Raw genomic sequence first — 27,758 nt, forward strand, 5'->3', positions numbered from 1 at the left:
GTCCGTGCGTCATCACGTCACGTGGTGACGTCAGAACGTGATGGCAAATCATTGATTTATTTCCTTCAGGAAAACGGAAACGACGTTGGAATCGATTTTTTTTTTAAATGTTTTTCTGTATATCATTCATTAGATTCGGTCATATTGTGGAGGTTTTCTCTTGGTTTAGTTATTATGTTGAGGTGAAACGATGTGTAATTATTGCGGAACCGCTTGCGATGTATATACTCGTGTAATTTACACGAGGAACCCGCGGATTTGCGTAGTTTTTTTTGTTTTGTTTTTTTAATTAAAACTCCTTCATTTTGGAGATATATACTGAAACGCGTGCTGCGTATTGAGCTTGGGGAATAAAAATAGACGTTTAAAATCTGTCGCGAGCTGTGTGTGACGTCACTTCCGGTGAGGATTATGGGAAAGTGTGACGTGTTTAAAAGACGCGCTCGCTCAGTGACACTTCCTCTCATTGCTTGACCGCTCGTTCTCTGGTGGAAGGTTGGTATCGAATCTCGAATCGAATGGCATCCGAGTTTGTGGTGAGACATGTGTGATGAAAATAATGGTTTTTATGTTCTGTGTTTGTACGAGAACGTGATGGACGTGTTCTTGGCGAGTTCCTCACCACGTTGTTCGGTCAGCACGTGCTCGTTGCTGGTGAGCGTGACGTCACAATGAGGTTTTAATAATGGAGACTTCGCGCCCCCATGTGGAAATGATGATATCCAGATAGGGACAACTGAATGTCGATGATCGATTTGTCTTTTTTTTCTGATCCACGTGGGGATGTTTGTGTATGGCTTGTGGGGGGAGGGGGGAGGGTGGTGTGTACTTCGATGTGCAGTACCATTGTCCTTCCATCTCGTGTGCCTCATATTGTGTACTCTCCTCACTCGTCACCAACAATGGTAACCAATCACATTGTGTGTGTGTGTGTGTGTGTGTGTGTGTGTGTGTGTGCCCTTCTAGGCTGGGTGGAACTTGGAGGACACGTTCCATCAGGACAAGTTGCTATCGAGGAACGTATCATTGACCATGATCACCTTCCCCAGTGTTGATGAAGCGTTCACTGGATCGAAGTTGGTGTGTGAAGACTATTGTGTTTCACTCTATTAATTCTCAATTACCCTGAGGGGAAGAACATTGTTCGGTTACCCCTGGGAACCATATGTGGTTGACCTCTTGACCCCATGTATGATTTAAACTATTCTTGTTTTCTGCTTGAATTGGTTACGTTGGAGTACGTCATCTGGATGATCCAGCGGCTTGTAATTCACTCTTCATGTTGGGCTTGTGGAGCGGGAAAAACCCTGAAACCCCCCCCCCACCCCCACCCCTCCCACTCCATTCCCCCATCCCGGGTTCTGGAAGTTTATTCCTTACCTTCATGTTGGTTTGTTTGAAAATGAGTGCACTTTGATGTGGAGGTAAACGAGCGTTTCATAAACTTACTTTCTTCAAAAACCCTTTCAATGTGGTGGAAGTGGAGATTTCACCGGAATCTCTTCCGTTGTTTGCAATGGGACGGTTGAGGTTAAGGTTGGGGAGGATGTTTCTTTTTTTTGAGTGCTGGGAAGGTATTTGGTCTCGCACACGCACACGCACACACACGCGCACGCACACGCACACGCACACATGCCCCCCTCCCCCTTGCTGGAGCTGATGATGATTGAAGAGTAGTGGTCAGAAGTGATTTCTGAAAACCACATTTTCTGAGGCTTACCCGTTGTGGGGGAGAGTTGGAGCGATATTTAATTTAATTTTTTATTTTTATTTATTTTGATGTAGGTGTTTGAACGTGCCTCGGTCACCGTGTTTTATTTTCAGGCTTTGCCATCACGCTTCATTGGGTCACCTTGCTGACCTAATATAACCGTTCGATGTCCTCAGATCCGTCCGTCCGTCAATTGTTGTTTTTCTATCTCCTCCTTGACATCTCTGCCGATTTGGGTTCTAACTTGACACTACGATAATACTAGTATCTCTATCTCTATCTCGTCTGAGCCCATTTTTTCGCCTCGGGGTCAAGGTTAAGGGTCATCAAGTGCAAAATGGCCTATAAGGAAGCATCGGACGGCTATAGTACATAATGGGTTTCATCGGGATTATTAATAAGATTTAATTTGACCAACTAGCTTCTCGTTACCTCTGTCTGGTCCTGTTTATGTGGCAATACGAGGTCCGTTGACTTCAACACGGCTTCGCGCGATTATTTTAAGTTCAATTTAAATTCTATTTTCACTTTTCATAGTCGCTAAGTTTGATTAACACTCGGTTGCAGCAAGTTTTGTGAAAATTGAATGTTTTATATCCTCGGTCTGTGTGGAATGCATTGCAGCGAGGGGTAGCTTCCATGGGCTTCCATCCGTTTCCATGCCATGTAACGAGGCTGTCTTTAGTTCGAGTTGATTTCTGGTTTCACTTTTGGGACCTTCTGGTGTAGCCACACATTTAATGAAGATAATTTTCGTGCAAATCCGCTCAGAAACAAACTTTTCATGAGGAATATATATTCATTTCAAATAACCGTGACACTCTGGAAGGGACACCACATGCTTTCCCTTCACTGCTTCACCTCGTAACCTGTCCTCCTGAGGGACTGCTTATTCGGAGCATCTGTGAGATTAATGTTTATATTTTACATGGTTTGGGGATGTGCTCTACAAATATGTGAAAGAATTCCTGGACCGGTGGAATAGGTCGAAGCTGGGGAAGAAATTACTGTTATCAAACTCTTCTGATTTTTTTACTCGCCAATGTCTCTAATACCACTGGAAAAAAAGTTCTGAGCGATTCACTTTGGGGAAAATTTTTGACTGCATTTTGAATTTTTGTCTCGGTTTTTTTCGCACAATGAGAATACGGGTTAGAAAAAGGAAAATACCGATTTCTATTTTTTTTTTCTGGGATACTAGAGTACTGCAAATTGGCTTGTATATTAAACTATGACAAAAGAATTTAGTTCTGACAGACGTCGTATTAATCCAAGATGGCCACCAATATACGGGTTAAACCGAAGCTCCGCGGCTGCACGGTCACGAGTCCAGACCGCCCTGGTAAAGATGGACATGTATATGAGTACACGAAAATAAAGCTATTCTAACTCGTATTTATTCCTTCCTATTACGTATGCTTCTATTTTCACAGACAAAGGTGCCATGTCCATCCATATGAGGGTCTAATTAAAGCATGTTCGTGTTTGCAATCAACTGATTCAGAACTTTATATGGGGCTTTATATAATATATATATATATATATATATATTTATATAGATACAAAAGAATGGATATATATATATATATATATATATATATATTTATATAGATACAAAAGAATGGATATATATATATATATATATATATATATATATTTCAATATAATAAACTGAGTATGTTTCAAAGAATCCTTCGTGCACTTTATCAGACATCATGTATAGTAATAGAACTGTTGATCTACTATTACTCTAATATGATGTAACGGGTTGTACGCAGTATAACTATAATCTGTTTACATTGTGCATTTATGGAATCAGTGTAACATGACAACTTGTGCCGTACTGCCATAAGGATTGAAAAGGTTAGTTAAATTTTAGTATTCTATTTTATTTATGATTATATGGGCCACTTTTAATTTATTTAATGTAACATTTTAATGTGATGTGAGGGGAGTTGTGTGATTTGCCATGAAGCTTTGGGGCATGACAGACAAAAGGTTCACAAGAAAGGACTTGACACTTATTCGAGTTAGTAGTCTGCGCGGGGACAATGAATTGCATGACTACCTACTTAAGTCTCTAATTTGACCCATTGGAACTGTGTATGTACACAGCCTCAGGAGATTTAGGACAGATTATACCAGGGACCTGGAGGGTGACATGAGACGGGCCAGCAGCGCGGTGACCGAAAATACCAGCTCAACAGCCAAACGTCTATGATCTAGTCTTGGACCATTCAATTGGATGGGCGATTGTTTTCTTTGTGGGAAACCTGCAGTTATCGACCCCAGACATCCACATACAGAATCTGTGTCGGAAGTGATGTTGATTGCATTCAGAACAGCTATTTTGTTACAATGTAGCAAACATGATGACTATTGGGCACATGGTGCTATGACAAGGCTGAACGATTGTATAGACCTGGTTGCAGCAGAGGCACGATATCATGGTAAATGCTACACTGACTTTTATTTTACTACTAAAAGTGTGAGCATCGGTCATCCAGCTGATGATGAAAAGCGAACCTGGTTTGATGCATTATGTGATTGGCTTGACGAGGCGGGCGAGACAGAAAAAATGACTTTGTCTGAACTCCATGACAAAATGAGACAATTAGCCGATGGCAAAGTTTATGGGATTAAGTGGCTCAGAGATAAACTAGTAGAACATTATGGTGACCACACATCTTCTGGTCAAAAGTGAAAGGAGATCGTGATGATGTGCTATGTTTTCGGAATATGGCAAGTTGTATTGTGTACGAGCAATGACACTCTGAAAAAAGAGAAAACGCACAACTGGAGGCAGAGAGAATAGTTCTTGTCGTGGGGAGAGCTGCCACAACAAGTCAGTTGATGTTGTAATTGACGAAGATGAAGATACATATGAACCTTGAAGCAAGCCCATGTGCAATGTATGTGTGCGTAACATTTTGTGTTGATTTTGATATACAATTATAATATGATGTATTGAAGTAGCACAGAAAGGCAACTGTATCCAGGCTGTTGTGTTTTCTGTATTTTTGGTTGTCAAGGTGTTTTGAAAACAACCTGTAAATGCCTAATGTTCAGGCATTATCTATACCAGTGGGTGGCCGTCTTGGATTTCTTTTATTATTATTTTTATTATAACGTCTTTCTAAAGCAAAGTCCGTTTATTTTTCTTGGTTTATCATTCCAACTATGATGCATAGGGTATTCGGAATAAAAACCACTTCGATCAAGTTACTTTATTGTACTCGTATCCATCTTTACCGGGGCGGTCTGGACTCGTGACTGGAGAAAAAAAAAATCGGTATTTTCCTTTTTCTAACCCTTATTCTCGTTGTGCGAAAAAATCCGAAATATCGACAAAATTTCAAAATCCCGTCAAATTTTCCCCCAAAGTGATTCGCTCAGGTCTTTTTTTTTTTCTGTGGTATTGGAGACATTGGTGAGTAGAAATCAGAAGAGTTTGATAACGTAGTAATTTCTTCCCCAGATCACACAAAAAGGGATCCATTCCACCGGTCTATCCGGTGAAAAACAGGTTTTAAGATTTTGTTAGGGCATTTCATCCGACAGTGAGCTGGCAGGTCACGTGACGCCGTGCAGGCAGCGAGTGATTTCAGCTTATTGGTGGCCCAAGGGTCCCTTTTAGTTGGGGTCCAGTTCTGTCCTGGATACAGCCATTAAATGCACACACTTAGAGTATTTATTTCACGGCCATAAACGTGGGTTTGAAAATTGTATAATGATGTTTGGAATGATTCCTAGAATATGGAGATTTTTGATTTGAGCGGCCTCACACATTTATTTTAAATTCAATTTGAATTGTTTTCACTTTCCGTGTTGATGATTAACTAAGGTTGATTAAGTCGCTAAGGTTAACACTCGGTTGCATCAAGTTTTGTATCCGAGCTGACAGTCAAACCCGCTCGGGTGTATTTTATTTATTTATAAATAAAGAGTAATATGTTGAGGTTTTTCATTGCAGGTTTGATTGAAGTTCTTCTGCACCCCCCCTTTCTTGTTGACCATGCGTCGTGAGACCCAAGGTAACGTGTTTTATTATACCAATTTTGATGAACCATTTACATGTGAGGTTCAGTGATGATGATGATGATTATTATAATCTGATTGATTGTAATTGGATGATTGATTTGTATTTAGCTCTATCTGAATTGCCTCTGCCCTCAATCCATTCTTCCTGTGTTTACTTTCTCTTCTCACACTGCTTTCCTTCTGTTCCCAGCACTTTGGACATTCGTCATGGAACCGATTGGATGTGAACATGAGTGATGGTGTGTGCTGGTTCATTGCACCTCCTGGGGGTTTTCTCCATCTAATTTGCATTTTATGTGGCTCATGAGTGATGGATTGATATTTATTAGGGTACCCAGTCAAATAGACTGGGTAATAGGGCGTTCCATTTTTGCAAAAGTTTTCATTTTGAAAGGTCACTATGTGCCCATCGATTCTGTTTGGTCAGGTAACCTTGCTGAAAGTTTTTGGCCACTGGCCGCCATTTTGAATTTTCCAGAAATTAGTCGAATATCATATAGTCCAGGAGCAAGGACCTGAAAAAAAATGAAATCGTTCAACACTCCCTACAGAAAAGGTTTGACTTGACAGAGTGGTAGAATAGACCCTATAGAACACCTCCAGGTAGTATATGGTTTCAAATTGTGGTATCATTAAAATTCTACAGGACATTATGCATACCAAGGGTACTTACCAAGGTCACTGTAGGCAAGCAAAATTTAGGGGAGGGGTAACGTAAACGTGAATATCTTTGTCGAGACTCAACCAATTTTCAATGTTGAGGTATCATTGGCTTCGTATTGTAATTCTCTTTCAGAATATGTACAGAAATGTCGATATTCATTCAACTGTACAACCACAAGAGGTAAAAATCAAACAAATCAAATATTATGAGCTTTTTTATATTTTGGGCATATTTTAGAGTCAAGTTGTCAAGTTGTCAAGTCAAACTTTTCTGTAGTGGGTGTTTAACAATTGAATTTTTCACAGGTTCATGCTCCTGGACTGAAATATGCTGTGTTGGTCTATTTTTTATGAAATTCTTATGGACTAGATAATTACAAAAATAAAGTTTTAAAATGTCTTATTAATAATGATGGTACAAGTCTGAAGACGACGATGGTTCACGAGCGGTATTTGACAATGTAGATTGTTTCAGAAGTCAAGGATGATATGAGACAATGTGATAATGTTTGACCAAGTTGTAAAAATGATCAACATGATGTGGTACGAGTGACAGGTTATTAACTGCAAAATGTCGAAAACCCGGTTTCGTTCAACAACTTTAAAAATTTGACCTTTGCATCACCTTTAAAGGTCATAAAACAATGTTGTGGACATTAAAATAAGGAAACAGGATACATGCGATAGCTTATTGGAGTTAGTTTGTCGAAGAAGGTCAAACCCGGTTCGATTCCCACAACTTTGAAAATTTGACCTTTGTGACCTTTATATGTCAAGGATTATGACCTTTGGTGCAAAACTTCCTCTGGAACATTCCAGGAACAATATAACGTCATGTAGGCTATATGGCATTTCGCACTCATCGGATTATTATCCATACTTTGATGAAATCAGCGTAAAAACAAACTTGAAGGGGGTGCCATGGGCAAGGTATTCGAGATGGAGCAAAATGGTTTCAGGACTTTCGGTGGGGAATGACCTGAAGATTATGCATAAAAAATAGTCATCTTTGCTCTCAAAGTTTGGGCGGTCATATGATTTTTGTCAAAATTCGCAATTTTCTAAGTTCGTGACCTTGACCTTGGGACGAAAATGAAAAATCGAGCTCCGTGCAGCTATGCAGGTGCCATTGGGCGAACCAAATACCGAAATCCATGCCAGATTCGACAAACCCCTCGGAGAAGATGCAAATTGAAATCTGCTACCCCCTAAAAAATTTTTTTGGGCGTGGCTCAGCCCATAATGGGTGCACCATGCCCATTTTCAGGAAAACAAATAGATCATGATAATAAACCTCCCACCAAAATTGTCAGGATCGGATCAAAACCCACGGAGCTATGCTCGGGACACAGACAGACAGACAGACAACAATAACGAATATAGTGGTCACTTTTTTTTTTTTTTTGTGAACCAAAAAGAGGCTGTGGGTTAACATAGTTGCTTTTCTCTGTCATTCCAGATTGAACATCTGAAAGAATCCCACTAGCCAACTGAAGCAATAGCCAGTTCAGAGTCAGGCAGTAGTGCACCTTTTACCTGGAAAGAGACAGAAGTTGACTAACTTTCACTAGTGCATAATTTGTCAGATGGACTCAAATGAGACACTGAGGAAAGCCCAAGATACCTCCATACAGACACTTGTTGCAGCACTGGAACTCCAACGAGATGAAGTATACGAACGTTTTAAATCAGATTTTGACAGTTTGGCAACCACGGATGTTAAATGGCACTCAAATTGCTACGAAAAATGGACAAGCAAAGAAAACCTGCGTTGCATGCAGAGGAGAAGATCTGCATTCTCACCGACACCAGCAGAAGAATCTAAGATTGGCACACAATCTGAAACAAGTTTGATGGATACCTCCAGGGAATCCAGGTCCCAGTCAACGTCCACTGACTGGACTATGTGCCTCTTCTGCAAGAAGAAAACACACAGAAGGGTAAAGGAGATGTCCATGGTCAGAACTTTCCAAGCCTGTGAAACTATTGTGCAAGCAGCAACCGCAAAGGGCGATGAGGACATGTTACGGACTACTGGTGCTGTCAGTAACGATCTAGTGGCAGCAGAAGCGAGATACCACAGAGCTTGCCATGCCTCACACATCACCAAAGCTAATCTGCAGTATGCTGGCTTCTATGAAGGGAGACAAGAAACATGACAATTGCGATACGGCATTCAAGCAATTGGCTGAAGATATCCCTGCTGACCTGAATGGTGGGAAGGCCTTTTGATATGACAATTCTTCTGGACAGATACAATCATTTTCTCTGTGGACAGGGAGTGGCAGTCGACAGCTACATTACCCAGCGACTCAAACTTCGACTAAAGAAGCACTTTGGAGATGACATTGTCTTCCATAAGTCTTAGTAAGTCTGAGCTTTTGTACTCGAGCTCCATATCCCTTCAATATGTCATCAACTCTGCCTATCGGTGTAACACCGCAACAGCCATGGGTGTACCAAGAAAACGGCCCACAACAGCAATGGATGATTGCGACAGGGTGAGTCTGCTGTTCCGCACTGCGAAGCTCATCAAGTCGGAGATCAATGAATGCCAAGGCGTATCAGTCCGACCACCTAATATCATGGATCGAACCCTGACAAAATCCAAATCTGTGATGCCAGACAGTCTTCACTGGCTACTACGCTGGGTTATTGCCAAACCAGAAAAGGAAGAGGAAGATGAAGATGAGTTTTCAGCACCAGAATGTAGCAACTCATAAGATGAAAGACATGTTTTGATGCTTGCTCAGGATGTTGTACACTGTGCGACTCATGCTAGAACTAACATGCACAAGCATGTAGCCCTGGGAATTGCAGTTCGCCATATGACGAGGTCAAAACAGCTCGTTACCATACTGAGCAGAATGGGCCACTGTGACTCCTACGGTGATGTTGAGGCAACTGACACGAGCCTTGCACAGGAGATCCGAGTCAAGAGCAACATCTTTGGTACGGTATTGCCATCAAACATCTCCAGTGGTGAAGAAGACGCTGACTAAAAGTTACAACAGATGACATCTTCATGCTTCCATGGCGAATGTGATTCCTTGTTGCCAGACACAAATATTACAAACCGCTCTGACGAATGTGCTTCCGTGCAACCATGCACAATTATGATTCGCTCTCACTAATGTGCTTCTGTGTTGTCATGCACAGCTCCCAGTGTCGACCATGATAACTATTATCATCATCCACTATGATTAATACTTAAGCGTTTGATTTCCAAAATGTATACATACCAGTAGTAATTGAGAAACCGTTCACCTTCATATGAGAACACAATTAAAAATGTCAAAGTTTGAATTAATGTGATATTTTAGCTTTGGTGATGCCATGGCAAAGGCCGTTTTCAAATAACTGTACATACTCTGATAGAGAATTATAATAGTGTTACGAATTTGCACCCACTGCCGTGCGAACGACCGCTTTTCACTAATAGTAGCCGCTCGCCCACCGGACGGACAATTCAGTCGTCACTTTCTGGAATAACGCCAGAAACCAGTCACAGGTGGGTTTTCAATCCTACCACGGCCCAGTCCCTATTCTATCCGCGCGAAATAGGGTCAATCGCCGAATATCGATAAACCTAAGTACCCACGCGGGTAACCTACCGAGGGACCGTACCTCGGCGCAGGCCTGCTTGGACACGAACCGCTTAAGCGGTTTGTTCCGTTCTGGGATAACCGAGCAGGTATTATCGCCAGACCTCGCCGGACCCGATTCTAATTATCGGTAATTGAAAAACCAACTAATATTCTGAGATGCAATATGGCGTTCCAATGGGGGAAAAAAAGACACGACGAACAGGTTACATTTACACACATACACATATACAGCCATGTACTCAATGCAGGTATTCAAAAACACGTATACAGGCAAAGCAATGAAAACACGTATACAGTAAAACAATCATGCATGGGACAGGGACAAAGACACGAGCAAGGTGAAAGCACCACGACCGTCTATTTATTATTGTACAATCACTTAACCAGTTTTACTTACAGGACACTGCACCACCAACATTCATTCAAAAGAAAAGAAAAGGCTACCCCAAAGACAAGGGTGGGGAAATCTAACTGAATACGGACTTATCGGCATAACTAACTAAAGGCGCTGTCACACCTTGGTGATTTAGCCAGCAATGGCAACGTATAAAAATGTATGTAAAACATTGGCGTACACTGAAATCTCGATGTTTTTTTTTTTTTTTGTTTTGTTTTTTAAGTTTTGGTCGTATTCATAACGCGTCGGTCATATGCATAACATATTAGTAATGGGCACAGAACGTTTCGTTGTCTTGTAGATAACTTATACCAACGAATGCTTAGCCTGTTGTCGGCGTTCACAACCTATGCCCAACGATAGTTTAACTTGGGCATAGCGCGCTAAACGTATCGCCGACGAACTCGTGGCGTCGCCTGTTAAAAACCTGCCACACGCCGATTTAAATCATAACCACCTGATTAATTGGAAAGGTCAACATCGCAGTCACACCTTGACGATTTAGCCAGCGTATGCCGACCTATGAAAAATTTGCCGAACCAAGCTGGCACACGTCGAATATGTTATGGGTAAGTTGTGTATACGTTAAGAGCATGCTGAAAAACGATGAGGTACGCTGTCATATTTCGTGGTACGTCTCGTACGTCGTGAAATTTCAAGCATGCTGAAAATTTTACGACGTACTCGCCGTATGGCTCACACGTTCCGCTACGCTGGGAATAAGTTGTAGGCACGTTATGCGATTGTTGACAGGCGTCGACACAAGTTCCTTGTAAGTTACTCATAAGTCGAAACGCGTCGAGGTAATGTTGAGCATACCCGAAACTTATTTTCTCCGTCAAGGCACATTTTTTTTTCTCCTTTGCTCCGTGAAGGCACGTGACGAAATATCTGAAGTTGTTGTTGTTGTTGTTGTTGTGGTATTTTTAATTTTTAAAATATATTCGGACATTTGCTTTTAAGTTTCGACGTGACAATATCCTCAAACAGAAAATATTCAGAGGAACTAAGAATAAGACGAGCAAACTGAAGAGGCAATCGGACGTGACTTAACGGCACGTTACGAAATATCGGAAGTTGTTGTTGTTGTTTTTTTTTTTTTTGTTTTTTTTTATTAACGCTGCCAATACGCCATTATACGGAAGCTGTAAATTCGAAACACGTTCAGTAAGTTCTGTGGTCGTCCGGAAGACGTCAATCAAATATGTCACTATGCGTTGGAGGTACGTTACACATAGGTTCAAAGCACGCTACTCATAGGTGAGAAATAAGTTTTGGGTATGCTCAGCATTACCTCAACGCGTTTCGACTTATGAGTGACTTTCAAGTAACGTGTGTCAACTATCGTGCAACGTACCGACAACACGTTATTCATAGGTTATAAATAAGTTTCGGGTACGCCAATCATTACCTCGACGTGTTTCGACTTATGAGTAACTTTCAAGTAACGTGTGTCAACGATCGCATAACGTGCCTACAACTTATGGCCAGCTTTGCGGAACGTGTGAGTCATACGCTGGCATATGTCGTAAAATTTCAAGCATGCTAATTTCAAGCTTTGGTGATCAAAGTTGGTGTGTGAAGACTACCGTGTTTCACTCTTAATTCTCAATTACCCTGAGGGGAAGAACATTGTTCAGTTACCCCTGGGAACCATATGTGGTTGACCTCTTGACCCCATGTATGATTTAAACTATTCTTGTTTTCTGCTTGAATTGGTTACATTGGAGTACGTCATCTGGATGATCCAGCGGCTTGAAATTCACTCTTCATGTTGGGCTTGTGGAGCGGGAAAAACCCTGAACCACCCACTCCCCCTCCTACCCCGTTCCCCCATCCCGGGTTCTGAAAGTTTGTTCCTTACCTTCATGTTGGTTTGTTTGAAAATGAGTGCACTTTGATGTGGAGGTAAACGAGTGTTTCATAAACTTACTTTCTTCAAAAACCCTTTCAATGTGGTGGAACTGGAGATTTCACCGGAATCTGTTCCGTTATTTGCAATGGGACGGTTGAGGTAATATTTCACTGTTTGTGGTCGGTGGAATTAAGGTTGGGGGGGGGTGTTTATTTTTGAGTGCTTGGAAGGTATTTGGTTGCACACACACACACATGCACCCCCTCCCCCTCTTGCTGGAGCTGATGATGATTGAAGAGTAGTGATCAGAAGTGATTTCTGAAAACCACATTTTCTGAGGCTTACCTGTTGTGGGGGAGAGTTGGAGCGATATTTAATTTAATTTGATGTTTTTCATATTAATGTTTTTTATTTTAATGTCTGTTAGAACTTGCTGAGGTCACCGTTCATTATTTCCATGGTTTGCCATCACACTTCATTTTATATTTATTTTTTGTTATCAAGAGTAATGTTGAGGTTTTCATTGCAGGTTTGATTGAAGTTCTTCTCCACCCCCCTTTCTTGTTGACCATGCGCAGTGAGACGCAAGGTAACTTGTTTTAGTAAACCCATTTTGATGAACCGTTTACCTGTGAGGTTCAGTGATGATGATGATGATTGTAATTGGATGATTGATTTGTATTTAGCTCGATCTGAATTGCCTCCACCCTCTATCTGTTCTTCCTGTGTTTCCTTTCTCTTCTCATACTGACTTTCCTTCCATTCCCAGCACTTTGGACATTTGTCGTGGAACCGATTGAATGGGATCACAAGTGATGAAGGTGTGTGCTGGTTCATTGCACCTCCTGGGCATTTTCTCTTAATACAATTTGCATGATGCATGTCTCAGGGGTGATGGGTCGATTATTTATCGATTTGTGTTTTTGTGGCTGATAAGGTAGAAGTTGGTACAGGGGGATAAGGAGAGAAGAGCAAAGGTGTTTTTTTATTATTATTTTAAATATATTTTAAGACATGGTACAGTGGAGAAAATAAATAAACACGATTGTGCACATGGATGGGAAGACGAGTCTCAAGGGAAACCCAATATGACAAGAAAAATGAAAACTCACCAAATAGCACATTTTGAAACGAAACCAAACATGGAAGCAACAAAATAGTCAAAACATGACGAAGAACAACCAGAAACTTATCTTTCATGACTTATCCCTTCATTGGAGGTGTGATCAAATAGTTCAGTGAAAGATGTCGCTCCTATCAAACTCATGATTTGTGCCACCAGTCTGCGAGGTTTAAGACGCTAACTTTTTGACGTGCGAGAATGCAACCATGACGCGTGCTACGACACGCAGGAATGCCATTACATTGCTTTGTGTGAGGACGTTTATGGTTGGTGTTTAGCACTTTTGTCAAAGATGTCAAACTTTGAGCAATGTGAAAACTCAAATGCTCGTCATGGTGTACGCAGATGATGCTGTGACAAAACGGTGGTTTTAAAGGTTTCGGCAAGGAAATGAGTTGCTGGAAGATGAAAGAAACGGTCATCCATCAACAACACGAACTGTTGAAAACATTGCTCAAGTCGGCACCATCATCCGATAAATCCTGGAAGAGACCGATCTTTTCCCATTTGGTTTCGTCCAGTCCATCGTGCCAGGCTATTTGAACATGAGACTTGTCGGCGCAACGTTTGTTCTGCGCATCCTCACAGATGAATAAAGAGTCTTGTCTTCATTTCATCCGAGTTGTTTTATCGATGCGTTTCGCATCCAACGTTCTTGCTCGAGGTCGTCATGTGTTTACGGGTACGACCCAGAAAAGAAAGTACAGAGCAGCCAGTGTAAAACTCCACATCACCGAGATGGCAAGTGAAGATCATGCTGATTGTGTTCTTCAACATGGCGGGAATGGTTCATTCAGAATTTCTTCCCCAAGGTGCTCCGGTTAATTTGGCTTTCTTTGAGTAACTTTTGAAATGTTTGAGGCAGTCAGATGGAAAAGTGGAGGAAAGGGTGGCTCCTCCATCATGACTGTGCCCTGCCACACGGCGTTGTCGAGCTGGATATTTTTGGTGGATAAAAACATTACTGTCCCACATCTACCTTATTTGCTTGACTTGACACCGTGCGACTTTTGGCTGTTCCCCAAAGTGAAACAAACGATAAAAGGGAGGCGATTTGACACAACCTAAGATGTCAAATCACAAATGACATTGTCTGAAGGAGATTAACAAAGATGACTTCCAGAGCTGTTTCTGACTGTGTGTGTGTGTGTGTGTGTGACTGACTGAAGGGGATTGATGATGTAAGAGTTTCATGTTGAATATAAATTTTGGATTCCAACATTCACCGAACTCTGATCATGCACCTTGTATGCTACCTTCTCCCCCGTGCAAGTGTTATGACCATCATCCATGATCATTTGGGAAAGTCCACCCCAGGTTTCTTTCTACAAGATGGCTTCCTCTAAACCCCAGCAGTCAGGATCGACACCAAAGATCATTGATTTAAATCTGAACCAAACGGTGATTGTACAGAGTAATGGGTCCAAGTTTACTTGATTACAAAATCAATCGACCTCACGAAGGATGTGCTTTTGTACATCACACACACATTTACACCACTCGCACCATTGTGTTGAATACAATGTTTATTTATGGATCTGTACAAAAAATTTTTTTACAATAATAAAAAAAACAAAATCTTTTGGTAAAGGTTGTTCTGTGTGGCTTTAATTGAAGCTTTGCTGTGGTTGTGGGTGCATAGTGCAAGAATATGCTGGTATCCACTGTAATGTTCATAACAAGGCACATCGACTGCCAACGGCGAAGCTCTGCTACGTGCAACATGGCACATTAATGTAAGGCCCGTGGCTTTTTTATTTTATTTTTTATTACTGCAAGAAGCGCAAAGCGGGTTTGAACAATTGGGCCCGTCTGTTTGTCGACGATCAAGGAACTTTTTAATTTCGATGGAATGTTACATTTTGAAAACGAGAACACCAACCTGCAGCGTAGCGGTACTTTGGCACTGAATTTGGCAAATTGTATAAATCTCATCCCGAAGGAGCTGCGCAGAGTCGGGTGATTTATTTACTCTGTCTGGTGGTCAAACAATTTAAAAATTATTCCACACAGGAAGCTTGGTTTTTAAGGATGTCATAATGGACACAAACGCATGCGAATAACTAATGTAGTGTCCGGGTGGTGTAAAACTGCATCAACAGCAGTAAACTTGGGGAATTTTTTTTGGGGGGGGTTACAACTTTTAAAATCTTTTAAATATAATTATATACTTTAAGTTTGTTTTGATGGTTTCTTTTGGCATGCAGTGTTGGGAATATCAAGATTTCAGACAAAATGGCAGCTCCTCGGAAAATCGAGATCGTGCTCAGAAATACAAAGGAGTTAAAGCCTCATCCTATGTACTTAAAAAAAAAAAATTCTCAAGACTGCACGGAGTAAGTTGTTCTCAGAACTCTCTAAAGTTTGTTGCACCCGTTACTTTCCTCGTTGCAAAGTGCGAAATGGTCCAAGACCTTAAACTGCAATGCAGTGAGTAACGAGTAATTTTAAGTCTTTTTTATATATATACACGGTGGCGGTTTGTTTTACAAGCTACTGGTTTAAGGTTAAAATCCTGCTTCCCAAACAATGCAGAGCCTCTGCATCCACACACAAACGTTGGGCCCTGCCACATGGAGCATGTACTACTACTACTACTACTACAACAACAACAAAATGATAATTGATCGTTTGTGATGAGTCCGCAGTATCTGGACTTGGTCTGTTTTCAACCCTTTTTTTTTTTTTTTTTGTTTTTCTAAAAGCGCTTAAATAGGAATGCAAAGTTAATGCAACATTCATTAGTGTTTTGTTTAGAACAAAATACAAATCACCTTTTCCCCATAAAATATGTGCATTCAATGTAAAAAATAAAACTACATATATTGTGTATAATACTGGGCACGAATGCCGTGGCTATGAATTCAGGTAGGTGGCTTGCTAACTAGAGGTGAAACTGACCTTTTGTTTTTCAGAACAAAGTGAAACGAACAGGTGGTTAAGATAGGCAGTGATACGCACAAACGTGGGTACAAACCCACCAGACCTCTCAGTCACCAGAGGCATGACAACCGCCAAGACCTGCTGGTGCACAAAGCAAAGCTACGACACGGTTAAATACATAGAACGGAGGCACTTATGGCTAATGAGTTAATACCTTAAAATTCTGTGTCAGTAGCTTCCTTTACATTCACCTCTGCTATAGGTCCTTTCTAATTATTCGATTGATCTCAGCCCTGCTGGTCACCAGCCCCTATGGGATGCTTCGCGTGGCCACAACTTACAATAAAATCTCTCATTTGTGGTCAAAAACGTTGAGGTTTATAAATTTATAATCGAGTCATCCTAATGCAGGTTAAATTATAGTGGCCACTTTATCACCACTTAACCTCCATCTCGTGCTTCTTATATTTCAAACGCCCATGATATCGGTGGGCTTGTTTGAAATTTTTCCGAACTACAAATGATGGTCCAAAACCGGGGATGACAAGGTGGTCTCGAGGGACACACACACACACACTCGCTTCTCAACTGTCTATCCTATGTTTGAATCCAAACGCAGCTATAAACTGTCATCCTGGTGTTTCACAGGCACGATGATTCATCAATGTGTGCGCTGTGTTAAACGGGAATCCTGTCTACCGGCATTAGTTGGTCGGACGTTAGATCTGACGATGTTCTTCACGAAGAGTTGGTGAGCCATCTATCACCAGCACCCGGAACAAATTACAAATTCCTGCCCTAATCTACAGAGGGCACTGCATCAGCTGCATAACGGCACGTTGCAGCCTTGTGCTGCATACAAAATAAGAAGAAGCTTAAAACAGTTGGTTCCAAAACCATGAAATGCCTAAGTGGACAGTGCAAGTCCCACTTGGACTCGACGCTTCCCTCGTTTTTGCAGTATCTCGATGGGACAAAGAAAATTTACTGCAACCCTAATACATTCTCATCCACGACTGTGCACCTTTGATTCATTCTGTTATAAAAGTAGGTGAGACTTCCCCTGAACCATACGCTCTCAATTCCAAGTCTCCTCATCATGGCAGCCCGCTGACTTTTCTCGACTGGACGTTTGTGCTTATGATGTCATCTTGATTCTATTTTCAAACAGCACTGCATAGCATTTTAACAACAGTCAAAATTTCAAAAGAAATGCGTTGCTCGTGTTTGCAGTGGAACCAGTTTCCAATCCATTCTGGGAATGTATCTAGGATACAGATCTGACAAAACGCCCTGCGTATAAAAAATGAATGTGACTAGCAGTGCATTTCGTGGATAGTCTTTGAAATGACAGAACAGAGAGAAAAACCAATAAACTATAAATTTGCTCAGATGACCTTTCAGTGGTGTCATCTTGAGAAAAGCATGGTCTGGCTTTCGAAAGAACAAAGTTTCAATGAAAGATAGAGCCGTGCTTCTTTCTAAGTGACCGTGCTTAGCTGGGCCGAGGGCTGAAGAGAGTTATTTGGAATGTTGCTGTGACTGTTTGCAGCTCCGCCGGCTGTGGCCGCCGCCGCTGCTGCCGCGGCAGCCGCGGCCACGGCCGCAACCTGAGGACTGCAGACGTCTGTCCAGCTGGTTGGAGAATCTTGCGATGAACTTGACCAATCGGGTGTGTCAGGAGATGGCGTAGGGTAAGGCACGTCCAGTGATGGACGGCCAGGCAAACCGATGCCGTTGTCACCTGGCGGTGAAGGGAATGGGCAGCGATCGGTTGTAGCTGCAGCACCGGCAGCGGAGGACATAGGTGAGGGACACGTCTTAAACATGCCTGGCATCATATATGGTGGCAGGTTGTACATGTCAACCATCTGATTCTGAAGTGATTTCATGCCTGGCTGTGACATGGCATGGATGCTCATTTGTGAAGGCTGCAAGATTGTTTGCGGCGCCGAGAGCACTGGACGCCCCCAGCTGTCTTGGCCGTAGGCAAGGTTAAAAGCATGTAATGACGCTTGCGAGTGCTGTACCATGTGTGGACCATGTGATGAATGCAATTGCATAAGAGTGGTTTCCCCAGGAGCGATCCCACTTCTGACACAGTTTCCATCTAACGCCACGAGCGTGGGCTGACCACCATTCAGTGAAACTTCATTCAGGCCCAATTTCTTGCGCTTTTTCACAGCTTTGCCATCTGGTCGCATCACCATCCCACCCGATGCAGTGAACACCCTGGAAGCTGCCCCATTGCTTCGTCGTCCTTTCTTGCCATGCGATGGTGGCTTCAACATTACAGATGACGCCATGTATGCACCATGTGGACCGCAAAGTAAGCCGGCCGAAGGAAAAGGAGGGCCAGGTGCCACGAGACTGTAGTCATCGAGGAGTCCTACGATGTCATGATGGTGGCGTTCGAGCGCAATGTCGCGGGGCAGCCGATCCAGGTGGTCCGTGATCTCCCTGTTCGCGAAGTGTTCGAGTAACAGCCTGGCTGCTGCATAGCTACCTTCTCGGGCCGCAAGGAAGAGTGGAGTTTCCTCCTGAAAAAGCGAATGAGAAAATGTGATCAAAAGGTTACATTCATACATCCTTTATGAGATAAAGTTCTCCTGGTTTCTTCCAGATCGTATGCTTCGTCAGTGCACCTTGTCATCTTGCATGTCCCGATTGCTCCCATTCTTGAGGAGAATCAAAGTTGCCTCGATGTTGTTTACTGCTGCAGCCCAATGTAGAGCAGATTTGCCTGAAGCAAAACAATCGTATCAGAATTATCGGTATTTATGTTCATATCATTTTGAGCAGGTTGTGAAAGCACGGTAGCAGAAGTGAATATGTTCTCGTTTTACCATGATCATCGACTGCATTGACGTCAGCATTACAGTTGATGAGTTCTTCAACCACAGGAATAGCAAGACGCACGGCTAGGATCATCGGCGTGGTGCCATCGTGCGTGTGTGCATCCACGTCTGTTGCCCGATTCCTTATGAGGATCTGCTTCAGAAATGTGGAGAGTTAGAAAAGGAACGTAAAATGGAAAATATTGATTCCAATGAACAACTGGTAAATAAATCGCAAGCATCTGGAATTCACCTCATGAGCTTCCATCAGCTCATGGCTGGGCTGTTAGGATAGCCAAGCTGAGCTCACCTCACCTCTGAGCTGTCCAGCCTGAGTTCGAATCTCAACCCACCCATTGTTTCACAGGCAGATTCGTCAACATGTGTGTCCGTCCCTCGGATGGACATTAAATCGGGTGTCCCGTGTGCCAGCATGAGTTGATAATCTATCATCAGCACCATGAACAATTTCCAAATTATTGCTCTAACCTATAGGGGGTGCTGGATCAGCGGTACAATTGTTCCCCCACTAAATGACGCTTCATACAAAATAAGAAGCTCCTGTTCAAGAAAGCACCTGAAAGACGCCCTGGGCATCTGCAGACACGGCAGCATGCAGCGGCGTCCGTCCCATGTGGTCCTGGATGTTGGCGTCGGCCCCAGCGTCGAGCAGCCTCTTTGCCGCATCGGCCCGAGCGTAGCGTGCTGCAAGGTGCAAAGCAGTCTCTCCTGTGCGGTCCGTTTGCGCTTGTAATGCCGCTCCCTGCACGACACAACACAAAAGCAGTTTTTTTTAAGTTGGGCACTAAGTTTCGCTTTTTTATTTGATTTGATCTCGAAAGGTTAAAGTTTTCAACCATCATCTTACCTGGAGGAGGAGATCTGTAAGAACGTTTGCAGAGGCCTCCTCCATTTCCTCTGCTCTGTCCTCATATTCTGTGTTGCCACCTTCGTAGCTTCCTCCACGCATCGAAGCCAGCATTAGCGGCGTTAGGCCATCTTTGGCATAGAAGAGGATCGAAAATACCCAGAAAGAAAATGAATTATTGCCTGCTGTAGCATCTCAACATTTTCATCGATCGATATATTGTCGGCAAAAATCTTCAGGTCACCAACGTGTGGCAACAAGCCAAAGTGTGGAAGGAATATGTACCTGGGCCACAGACATTCACATCGACTCCATCCATGTCACCTTCGACCGGTGGTGTGAGCGCAAGGCCAGGTGGATGAACGTCAGCCGCAGTCAGGTGCTGCTGGGTCCACTGTCGATGATCTATGGGGCTCAGACGTTCTCTTGCGCCTGTATGAGGACGGACCTGCTGCTGCATGGCAGGCAGGGAGTGGTGCAAATGAAGGAAACATTGTGGTCGTGTTCTTTACAGTGAACCAAAGCTCTTTTCCAATCGTTCGTTTTTCGTGCATCACAATGCAACAACAATTCCATGTTCTCACGAGAAAGGGAAATTAACATCTGCAGATAAACTGACCAAACAAAAAAAAATAAACAGCCTTTCTAAAACCTTTGCATTCCAGGTAGAATAATATTACCTTCTGTCGCTTTGCCTCTGGAATAGTATTGGCTCTCCCTTCATATTCTCCTTCTTCTTCTCTGTAATCGGTCTCGGATTCTTCTTCTTCTCTAGGCTGACCTACCTCACTCGGTCGAGCATCAGCGGCAAGGCACAAGTTTCTGCCGTACAGAAGGTGAAGGTCATTAGGAAATTGCAAGGGCATGTTCAACCATTTCATGTGACATCAGCTCGGCAGACATATCGGTGTTTATTTTAAAATGAGACAAAACAACGGATTAAAGAAGGAAAAGATAGGAATTTGTTTCTCACTTGAGCCCCATGGCATCCTGGCCAACCGGCTCCCGTCGCTTCTTATTGTCGCTCGTGGACTTCAGGAAGAAACCTTCAGGGAACCACACGGTGCTGGCCTCCTTGCGTCTCTTGCTGTGCACCAGAACCCCAATAAACAGCGCTGCGAGCGCCACTGCCGCCCCTGCTGCAATCCAGTACACCAGGTTGCTCTGCTTTGGATCCTCTGATGAATACGGTAAAAACACACGTGTTAGCATGTTACAACTGTACGGGTTCCATCGCACATGACAAATTTACCGGTTCCATCTCCAATCAGAAAACAACTCCGGTACATTCTTATCAACGACATGGATTTTCCGAATTGACGATTCATCTTCACAAAAATGTTGAAACAGGGACTTATTCATTCATTAGCAGATACAACCCATCGCTTTGCTAATGGGAATATTAAGGGAGGGTGGGAGAGAAAGGAGAGAGGGGGGTTGAGAGAGAGCAGGGAGTGAGGGGGGGGGAGAGAGAGAGAGAGAGAGAGAGAGAGAGAGAGAGAGAGATGGACAGAGAGAGAGAGTGGGACAGAGAGAGAGAGAGAGACGGACAGAGAGAGAGAGAGAGGGACAGAGAGAGAGAGAGAGAGAGAGAGAGACGGACAGAGAGAGACGGACAGAGAGAGAGAGAGACGGACAGAGAGACAGAGACAGAGAGAGACAGACAGAGAGAGACAGACAGAGAGAGAGAGAGCAGGAGGAGAGTGTGGAGGGGGTGCAAGCTAAGTGCCCGAATAAAGGAAGAATTTTTCTTTTGTTTTATCTCTTCCACTTGTCTGTTTCTGCAACTTTGTGTGGAGGCGCCTCAAACAGGAATTTAGGTTCCCTCACGTTTCACTATTTCCATTATAAATATTTGACTTTATGTTCATTATACCCTGATTTTTTTATTACAGCGCGTGCGCTGTGTACAATTGTACCAAGTTTGAAATGTCCCCAGTGTCTACCACGTCTGCGGTGTCCCGGTGTCCCCCCCCCCCACGTCCCTCAAGACAGCCAATGACGGCCGTCCGCTAGATGGAAATGGCGTAACCATTTCCTAGATGTAACCTAGACGGCAATGGCGACAATTGACGGAAATACCCGAGTATTTCAATGGAAATTTGTCAAACTAACGTGTTATATATATGTGAAAACCATTAAATTTATTGCTTGACGGAAAAAAAAACAAGAAACACGCCCCTCTCATGTACGAACGAACGAAAGACGTCATTTCCGCCCACTATCGCATTTCGTGCCGAAAGACGTCATTTCCGCCCACCATCGCATTTCACACTGAACGCCGAACGCTGAAAGCTTTCTTATGCTATCATTCTTTTGCGGCCTCCTGCCACGCTGTATCGAACGATTTCATTCCTTCTGTTATATATAAAGTTGTTTATCACACTAATAACAAGATTTTTACATTTCAAACATTAAGTACGCTTTTTAATTGTTTTTCAACTGAAAAAGCATAAATTGCATATTTTAACATTAGTGTACTCATTTGCTTCACCACACGCGCTGTATTGAAGGATTTCACTTGTTAAAGTTGCTTTTGTCTGCCTATTCGTTGTGGGTTCGAGTATAAACTCTCGTGCCTCCGTCCTGGTGAACCCCTCTGGTACGTGCCTCGCTGCCTCCCGTCCCACACGTGCCATAATCTCTGAGGAACTCGGCTGTTCGCCTCAAAGGGAAATCGTCCGGCCATCCGTCCAGGTCGGTGTTAACCGCCCGTCCACGACAACTGGGTCGGAAGAATTAACTCAACCGGCGTGGCCGTGACAGTATGCATGAAAAAGTTTCAGGCTGCTCGTTTTCATGGTTTTGGAGTTACGGAGGAGAAGCATTGACACACACACACACACACACACACACACACACACACACACACACACACACACACACACACACACACACACACACACACACACACACACACACACACACACACACACACACACAATGACACAGACACACACTGACTGATTAGTACACTGTGGACCGTTTTTGGTTTTTTTTGTATTTACTTTTCCGATTCTCTGAAGCACGCTATCCAGGATAACAAAATATCCCCTACAGACTATAATGGAGGCATTTTCGCTTCATGTTTGGAATATCAGTTCAGGTGAAAGAAACAAGGTTGAGTTCGGTGAAGGATATGGAGTGTTTCCCTTTCCAAAGTTTGGAGTCACGTGATTTTCACAAGGAAGGTGGACACAGGAGGAGGATAAGGAGGCCATCTGCCTGATCAAGTGTGTTCTAATTCCTTCTCTACTCAGTTTCGCAGGTACAGGACCATTCCTTCATAATTTGGGAAAACCTTTTTGACCGTCCTAAGTATTCCTAGCATTCAAAGTTATTAATCATGGAACTGTGGTGCCACTGCAAGTGTTAAGTCATCGTACTGTCCTCCAATTCGATTTTTTCAATGCATTGAATACAGAGGAATTAAACCCTGTCCCAACAGTACATAGACACAGTTTTGTTGGAAGTAGATTTGCGGAATCAAACGGATGAGGTGACACTCACCGGAGCTTTCGATACTAATCAATGGGTAGGGCAGCTTTTCCTTGAGAACTCCCTTCGAAGCCTGTGCACCGAGATAATCTCCGGCCTGCTTCGCCGTCGTCAGACAGTCGTTGTAAGTCTTGTAACATTGCTGGTTATCGATGATCAAGTGAACCACTGACCTGTAGACAATGAAAATGAAACATTTAAGCTCAGCCCATCCTGCAAACAATGACAAAGTCCACTTTGCGAGAAGCAACGTGAACGGAGGAAGTCAATTAAAGGGTTCAATCTGCCTTCTAATATATAAAGCTCAATTACTGTTTGTTTGTTTGTTTGTTTGTTTATGCATCCTTCAAAAATAAACAAATTACCGAACCAAATCCAACCAAATTTTGAATGTTGCTGAAGGGTACCCCAAGTATGGCTTCTGTCAGGGTAGCATATCTGGGGAAGGGGGAGGCCCCAATTCCCTCCAGGTAAACATGTATCATATAGCACCACTCAGTGGTGAGCACAGTACAGAGCTGGGATTACAAATCATCTTCTTCTAAGAGAAAGAAGGTTTAAACAACTTGATAATATTGCGACGGTTTGATAATATTGCGACAGTGGAAGGAAAGATGCATTAATAAAAAAAATATTAAAAAAACGTTTTTACAGCCATTTTTCCCTGCTGTGCAGGGGTTTGGCTTTTTCTTGAGGCAATGTTTTATGGCCGGATGCCCTTCCTGACGCCAACCCTGGTCGCCTCTTACGACACACAGGGATATGGTACACCTATTCTAACCGGGGCATACACCGGGACCAGTACACTGGTACTCATTTCGCCGACCTCGGAAGGATGGCAGGCTGAGTCAACCCTCTGGTGTTAATTCAGCAGCCAACGGGACTTGAACTCAGGACACTGGGATCCCAAGCCGCCACCCTAACCACTAAGCCAACACCAGGCTTGAAGGAAAGATGCATTGTGAGTGTAATTAGTTAACTCATTGTTCTTTTCCTCCATTCTCAAGCACATCGAAATGCTTCACAGACTCGAACCACACACAACATTCACTGCACAAATCACACCAACAACATCAATCCATCGGGCAATGCTTCAATGTTATGCATCAAACACAGCACCCACTGCAGCATAACAAAATTGGACTCAGCTTAGTGGTCATGAAAGCATCAGACTCATTGCCGTGTTCTAACCACACCACCAAGGAATTGGCGGCCGCCCCCCACCCTCCTCTCCCCCCACCCCCCATGTTCCTGCAGCCAACCACAAAGACTGTATCACAGAGCGCCAGCCAAATGATCTGGATCATGGAAGATGGATGAGGGAGAAGACAAGTTGGAGCCATAAAATGCCTGGCAATGTTGAGACAGGAGAGTTTGTGTGGTTGGTTGGCAGAAAGAGTTGTCGTTGGTGAGAGAATGAGAGTGAGAAGAGCAGTGCTGAATGCCACGCTTGGGGAACACCATGGAACGAGCGCTGAGCACCAAGCAGAGCGAGCACAGAGAACTCCGCGGAATACCAAGCGGAACGAGCACAGAGAACTCCATGGAACGAGTGCTGAAAACCAAGCGGAACGAGCACAGAGAACTCGGCGGACCGGGCGCTGAGAACAAAGCAGAACGAGCACAGAGAACTCTTTGGAACGAGCACAGAGAACTCTGCGGAACGAGTGCTGAGCACCAAGTGGACCGAGTACAGAGAACTCTGGGGAACGGGTGCTGAGCACCAATCGGAACGAGCACAGAGAACTCCACAGAACGAGGGCTGAGCACCAAGTGGACCGAGTACAGAGAACTCTGGGGAACGGGCGCTGAGCACCAATCGGAACGAGCACAGAGAACTCCGTGGAACGAGTGCTGAGAAACAAGCGGAACGAGCACAGAGAACTCCGCGGAACGAGTGCTGAGCACCAAGCGGAACGGGTGCTGAACACCAAGCAGAACGAGCACAGGGAACTCCACAGAACGAGGGCTGAGTACCAAGCGGAACGAGCACAGAGAACTCTGCGGAACGGGTGCTGAACACCAAGCGGAACGAGCACAGAGAACTCCGCGGAACGAGTGCTAAGCACCAAGCGGAACGAGCACAGAGAACTCCGCGGAATGGGCGCTGAGCACCAATCGGAACGAGCACAGAGAACTTCATGGAACGAGTGCTGAGAACCAAGCAGAACGAGCACAGAGAATTCCACTAAACGAGCGCTGAGAACTAAGCGAAACGAGCACAGAAACTCCACCGAACGAGTACTGAGCACCAAGCGGAACGAGCACAGAGAACTCCGCAGAACGAGTACTGAGCACCAAGCGGAACGAGCACAGAGAACTCCGCAGAACGAGTACTGAGCACCAAGCGGAACGAGCACAGAGAACTCCGCAGAACGAGCACTGAGCACCAAGCGGAACGAGCACAGAGAACTCCGCAGAACGAGCACTGAGCACCAAGCGAAATGAGCACAGAGAACTCCACAGAACGGGCGCTGAGCACCAAGCAGAACGAGCACAGAGCACCAAGTGGAACGAGCACAGAGACGTGGGCTCCCAAACGTGGTCACCACCTCCTGACTGACATTACCTCTTGCACCGACTGCATTAAATCCAACCACAATCTCTCGAACATCAAAAGAATCGACGGTGCTTCTCCTCAGAGCTAACGTATCTCCTTACACACCTTGCTCATACACCTTAAATACTTGCACCGACCACCACACGCACCTCATTTACTCACCCTGGTTTTACGGAGTATCAACAGAGTCCACAACAGTCCTTTTCAGGACTCACACGACACTCATCCACATCCACAGCACATCTAACCTGCACCTCTCACTCGACCACACCACACACCTTGTCCTCCGTCTATCACATTTTTCTTATCGCATTTTTCTAGAATGCCTGAGGTGCCTGTGTGTGTTGAATCTGTGACTAAGTCGACTGACGAAGTGGGCTTATGTGCTCGGGGTAAAAGCTTTCATTTGTCACCGTTTCCTTGTATATACGTGCCTTTTTTGCTAATCTTTATAAACTGTTTTCCAAACTGCCTGATCGTCTTTTTCCATTGGTTAAATGCAGTGTGTAATTAGTGACATGGAGTTCAGCCCTGCAGTTTCGTTATGGTCAGACATTAGCAAACGTTCCACTTATGGTATCGCTCGGCCGTTTCGATTGATAGCAGTGGAGCGTTGGGAAGCACAGTCCTTATCTGGGGTGATTAACTTACCGGGAAGGATAAGTGCGATTTGGACGCCGGACCCTACCTAAATGAAGCATCTCAGACAGTGTCTGTGGTTGTTTAGCAACCCGTTGTGCTGCGGCGTTATCTGCGGCTCATTGGCTTCAGGGTCGTCGGCAGGAAGCGGGTCCGAGAACGCACCTTCCCGAACCCGTAACAGTATGCATTGCAGTGATGTTGAAATGTGAGTGAGAAGAATTCGAAAGTTTCAAAATGTTTCCTTTTACTCATTTTGAGTCGAGGTTCACACCAAGGCATCCAACGCTGAGCTTCCCAGTGGAGCGAAAGTGATTTTTCCTCTTGCCATATATAAGCAGCAAGGATAGTTGACAAAGGTGATGTTAGCTGACTTCCAAGCATGACCTCGGGGAAATTATAGAGTGAGTAGAGCAGCATGTTTGTGAAGTCGAACGTGTCGTCTTTGGATGAAATCCGTCAGTGAAGTGAAGGGTCCTTTTGCTCGTCATGTATACGAGTCTAATCCACCCCATCACACTTGACATCCATACGCCTGCCTCTCTGGATTCTTACGCACAATGCTGTGGTTTATTACAAACTTTCTGTGACAACCACACAATGGTTTTGTCTCATACTGGTGTCTTGTAGTCAGGGCAAGGTATCAATGTGCGTGTCGTCCCACAGATAGACGTTAAACTGAGCGTCCTGTCTGCCGGCATCAGTCGGTGCACGGTTCGCAAAGAGTAGGTGAGTTATCGCCAGTACCATTTTTGTTTTTTGTATACCATGTTGAGGCTCGTATAAGAGCTAACACAGAGAACAACTAACAAGGAAGGAGACAAGATGGCGGGAGAGGGAAGCACAAAACAATGGGGAACAGAAACAATAGGATATCTGTGGAAGGGAGAAGGATGGCGCGGGGGACACGGGGTAAACAAGACGGACATTACAGGGACTTTCAGGAAGGAAAGCAGGGAATTTGAAGGAGGTGGGTTTGGGGTGGATTAGCCAGCGTAGAAAAGATCGTGGTTTTGGATGGGGGACGATAAGAGATGGTTGTGAATAGCTGTTTTGAAGACCTGGAGGGAAGAAT

General features: G+C 43.9%; 1 protein-coding gene, 1 long non-coding RNA gene and 2 other non-coding genes across 8 annotated transcripts in view; 3 read left to right on the plus strand and 1 right to left on the minus strand.

Annotated features, from left to right (window-relative positions):
• The first annotated feature begins 110 nt into the window (after positions 1 to 110).
• Positions 111 to 14,988, plus strand: LOC147035904 (uncharacterized). Of its 4 annotated transcripts, XR_015049774.1 has the most exons (8): positions 111 to 536; positions 967 to 1,080; positions 5,685 to 5,745; positions 5,943 to 5,991; positions 7,875 to 9,367; positions 12,805 to 12,864; positions 13,045 to 13,096; positions 13,744 to 14,988. It is a non-coding gene; the product is annotated as an uncharacterized LOC147035904 (long non-coding RNA). The 4 variants fall into 4 exon arrangements; XR_015049777.1 differs by lacking the exon at positions 7,875 to 9,367 and having other exon boundaries at positions 374 to 495; XR_015049771.1 differs by lacking the exon at positions 7,875 to 9,367 and having other exon boundaries at positions 381 to 536.
• LOC147035905 (small nucleolar RNA SNORD75) lies at positions 1,655 to 1,717 on the plus strand. Its single transcript, XR_015050078.1, has one exon. It is a non-coding gene; the product is annotated as a small nucleolar RNA SNORD75 (small nucleolar RNA).
• Positions 12,555 to 12,617, plus strand: LOC147035906 (small nucleolar RNA SNORD75). The gene has a single exon (XR_015050079.1). It is a non-coding gene; the product is annotated as a small nucleolar RNA SNORD75 (small nucleolar RNA).
• The window catches only part of LOC147035907 (uncharacterized), a 176,416-nt gene continuing 163,564 nt past the window's right edge, over positions 14,907 to 27,758 (minus strand). The window contains exons 28-36 of one of the 2 annotated variants that reach the window (XM_085847993.1): positions 23,497 to 23,657; positions 20,960 to 21,164; positions 20,667 to 20,808; positions 20,272 to 20,437; positions 19,987 to 20,117; positions 19,696 to 19,881; positions 19,128 to 19,272; positions 18,927 to 19,024; positions 14,907 to 18,821 (exon numbers count right to left, since the gene is read on the minus strand). In XM_085847993.1, coding sequence (XP_085704119.1) covers positions 17,763 to 18,821; positions 18,927 to 19,024; positions 19,128 to 19,272; positions 19,696 to 19,881; positions 19,987 to 20,117; positions 20,272 to 20,437; positions 20,667 to 20,808; positions 20,960 to 21,164; positions 23,497 to 23,657 — 2,293 coding nt within the window. In that variant the 3' untranslated portion in view covers positions 14,907 to 17,762. Of the gene's footprint in view, positions 18,822 to 18,926; positions 19,025 to 19,127; positions 19,273 to 19,695; positions 19,882 to 19,986; positions 20,118 to 20,271; positions 20,441 to 20,666; positions 20,809 to 20,959; positions 21,165 to 23,496; positions 23,658 to 27,758 lie in introns of both variants that reach the window. The other variant, XM_085847992.1, reaches the window with a different exon arrangement.

This window comes from Eptatretus burgeri, chromosome 1 (genome assembly GCF_056783735.1).
Source record: "Eptatretus burgeri isolate ZD-2024b chromosome 1, Ebu_testis_v1, whole genome shotgun sequence".
Classification (NCBI taxonomy): domain Eukaryota; kingdom Metazoa; phylum Chordata; class Myxini; order Myxiniformes; family Myxinidae; genus Eptatretus; species Eptatretus burgeri.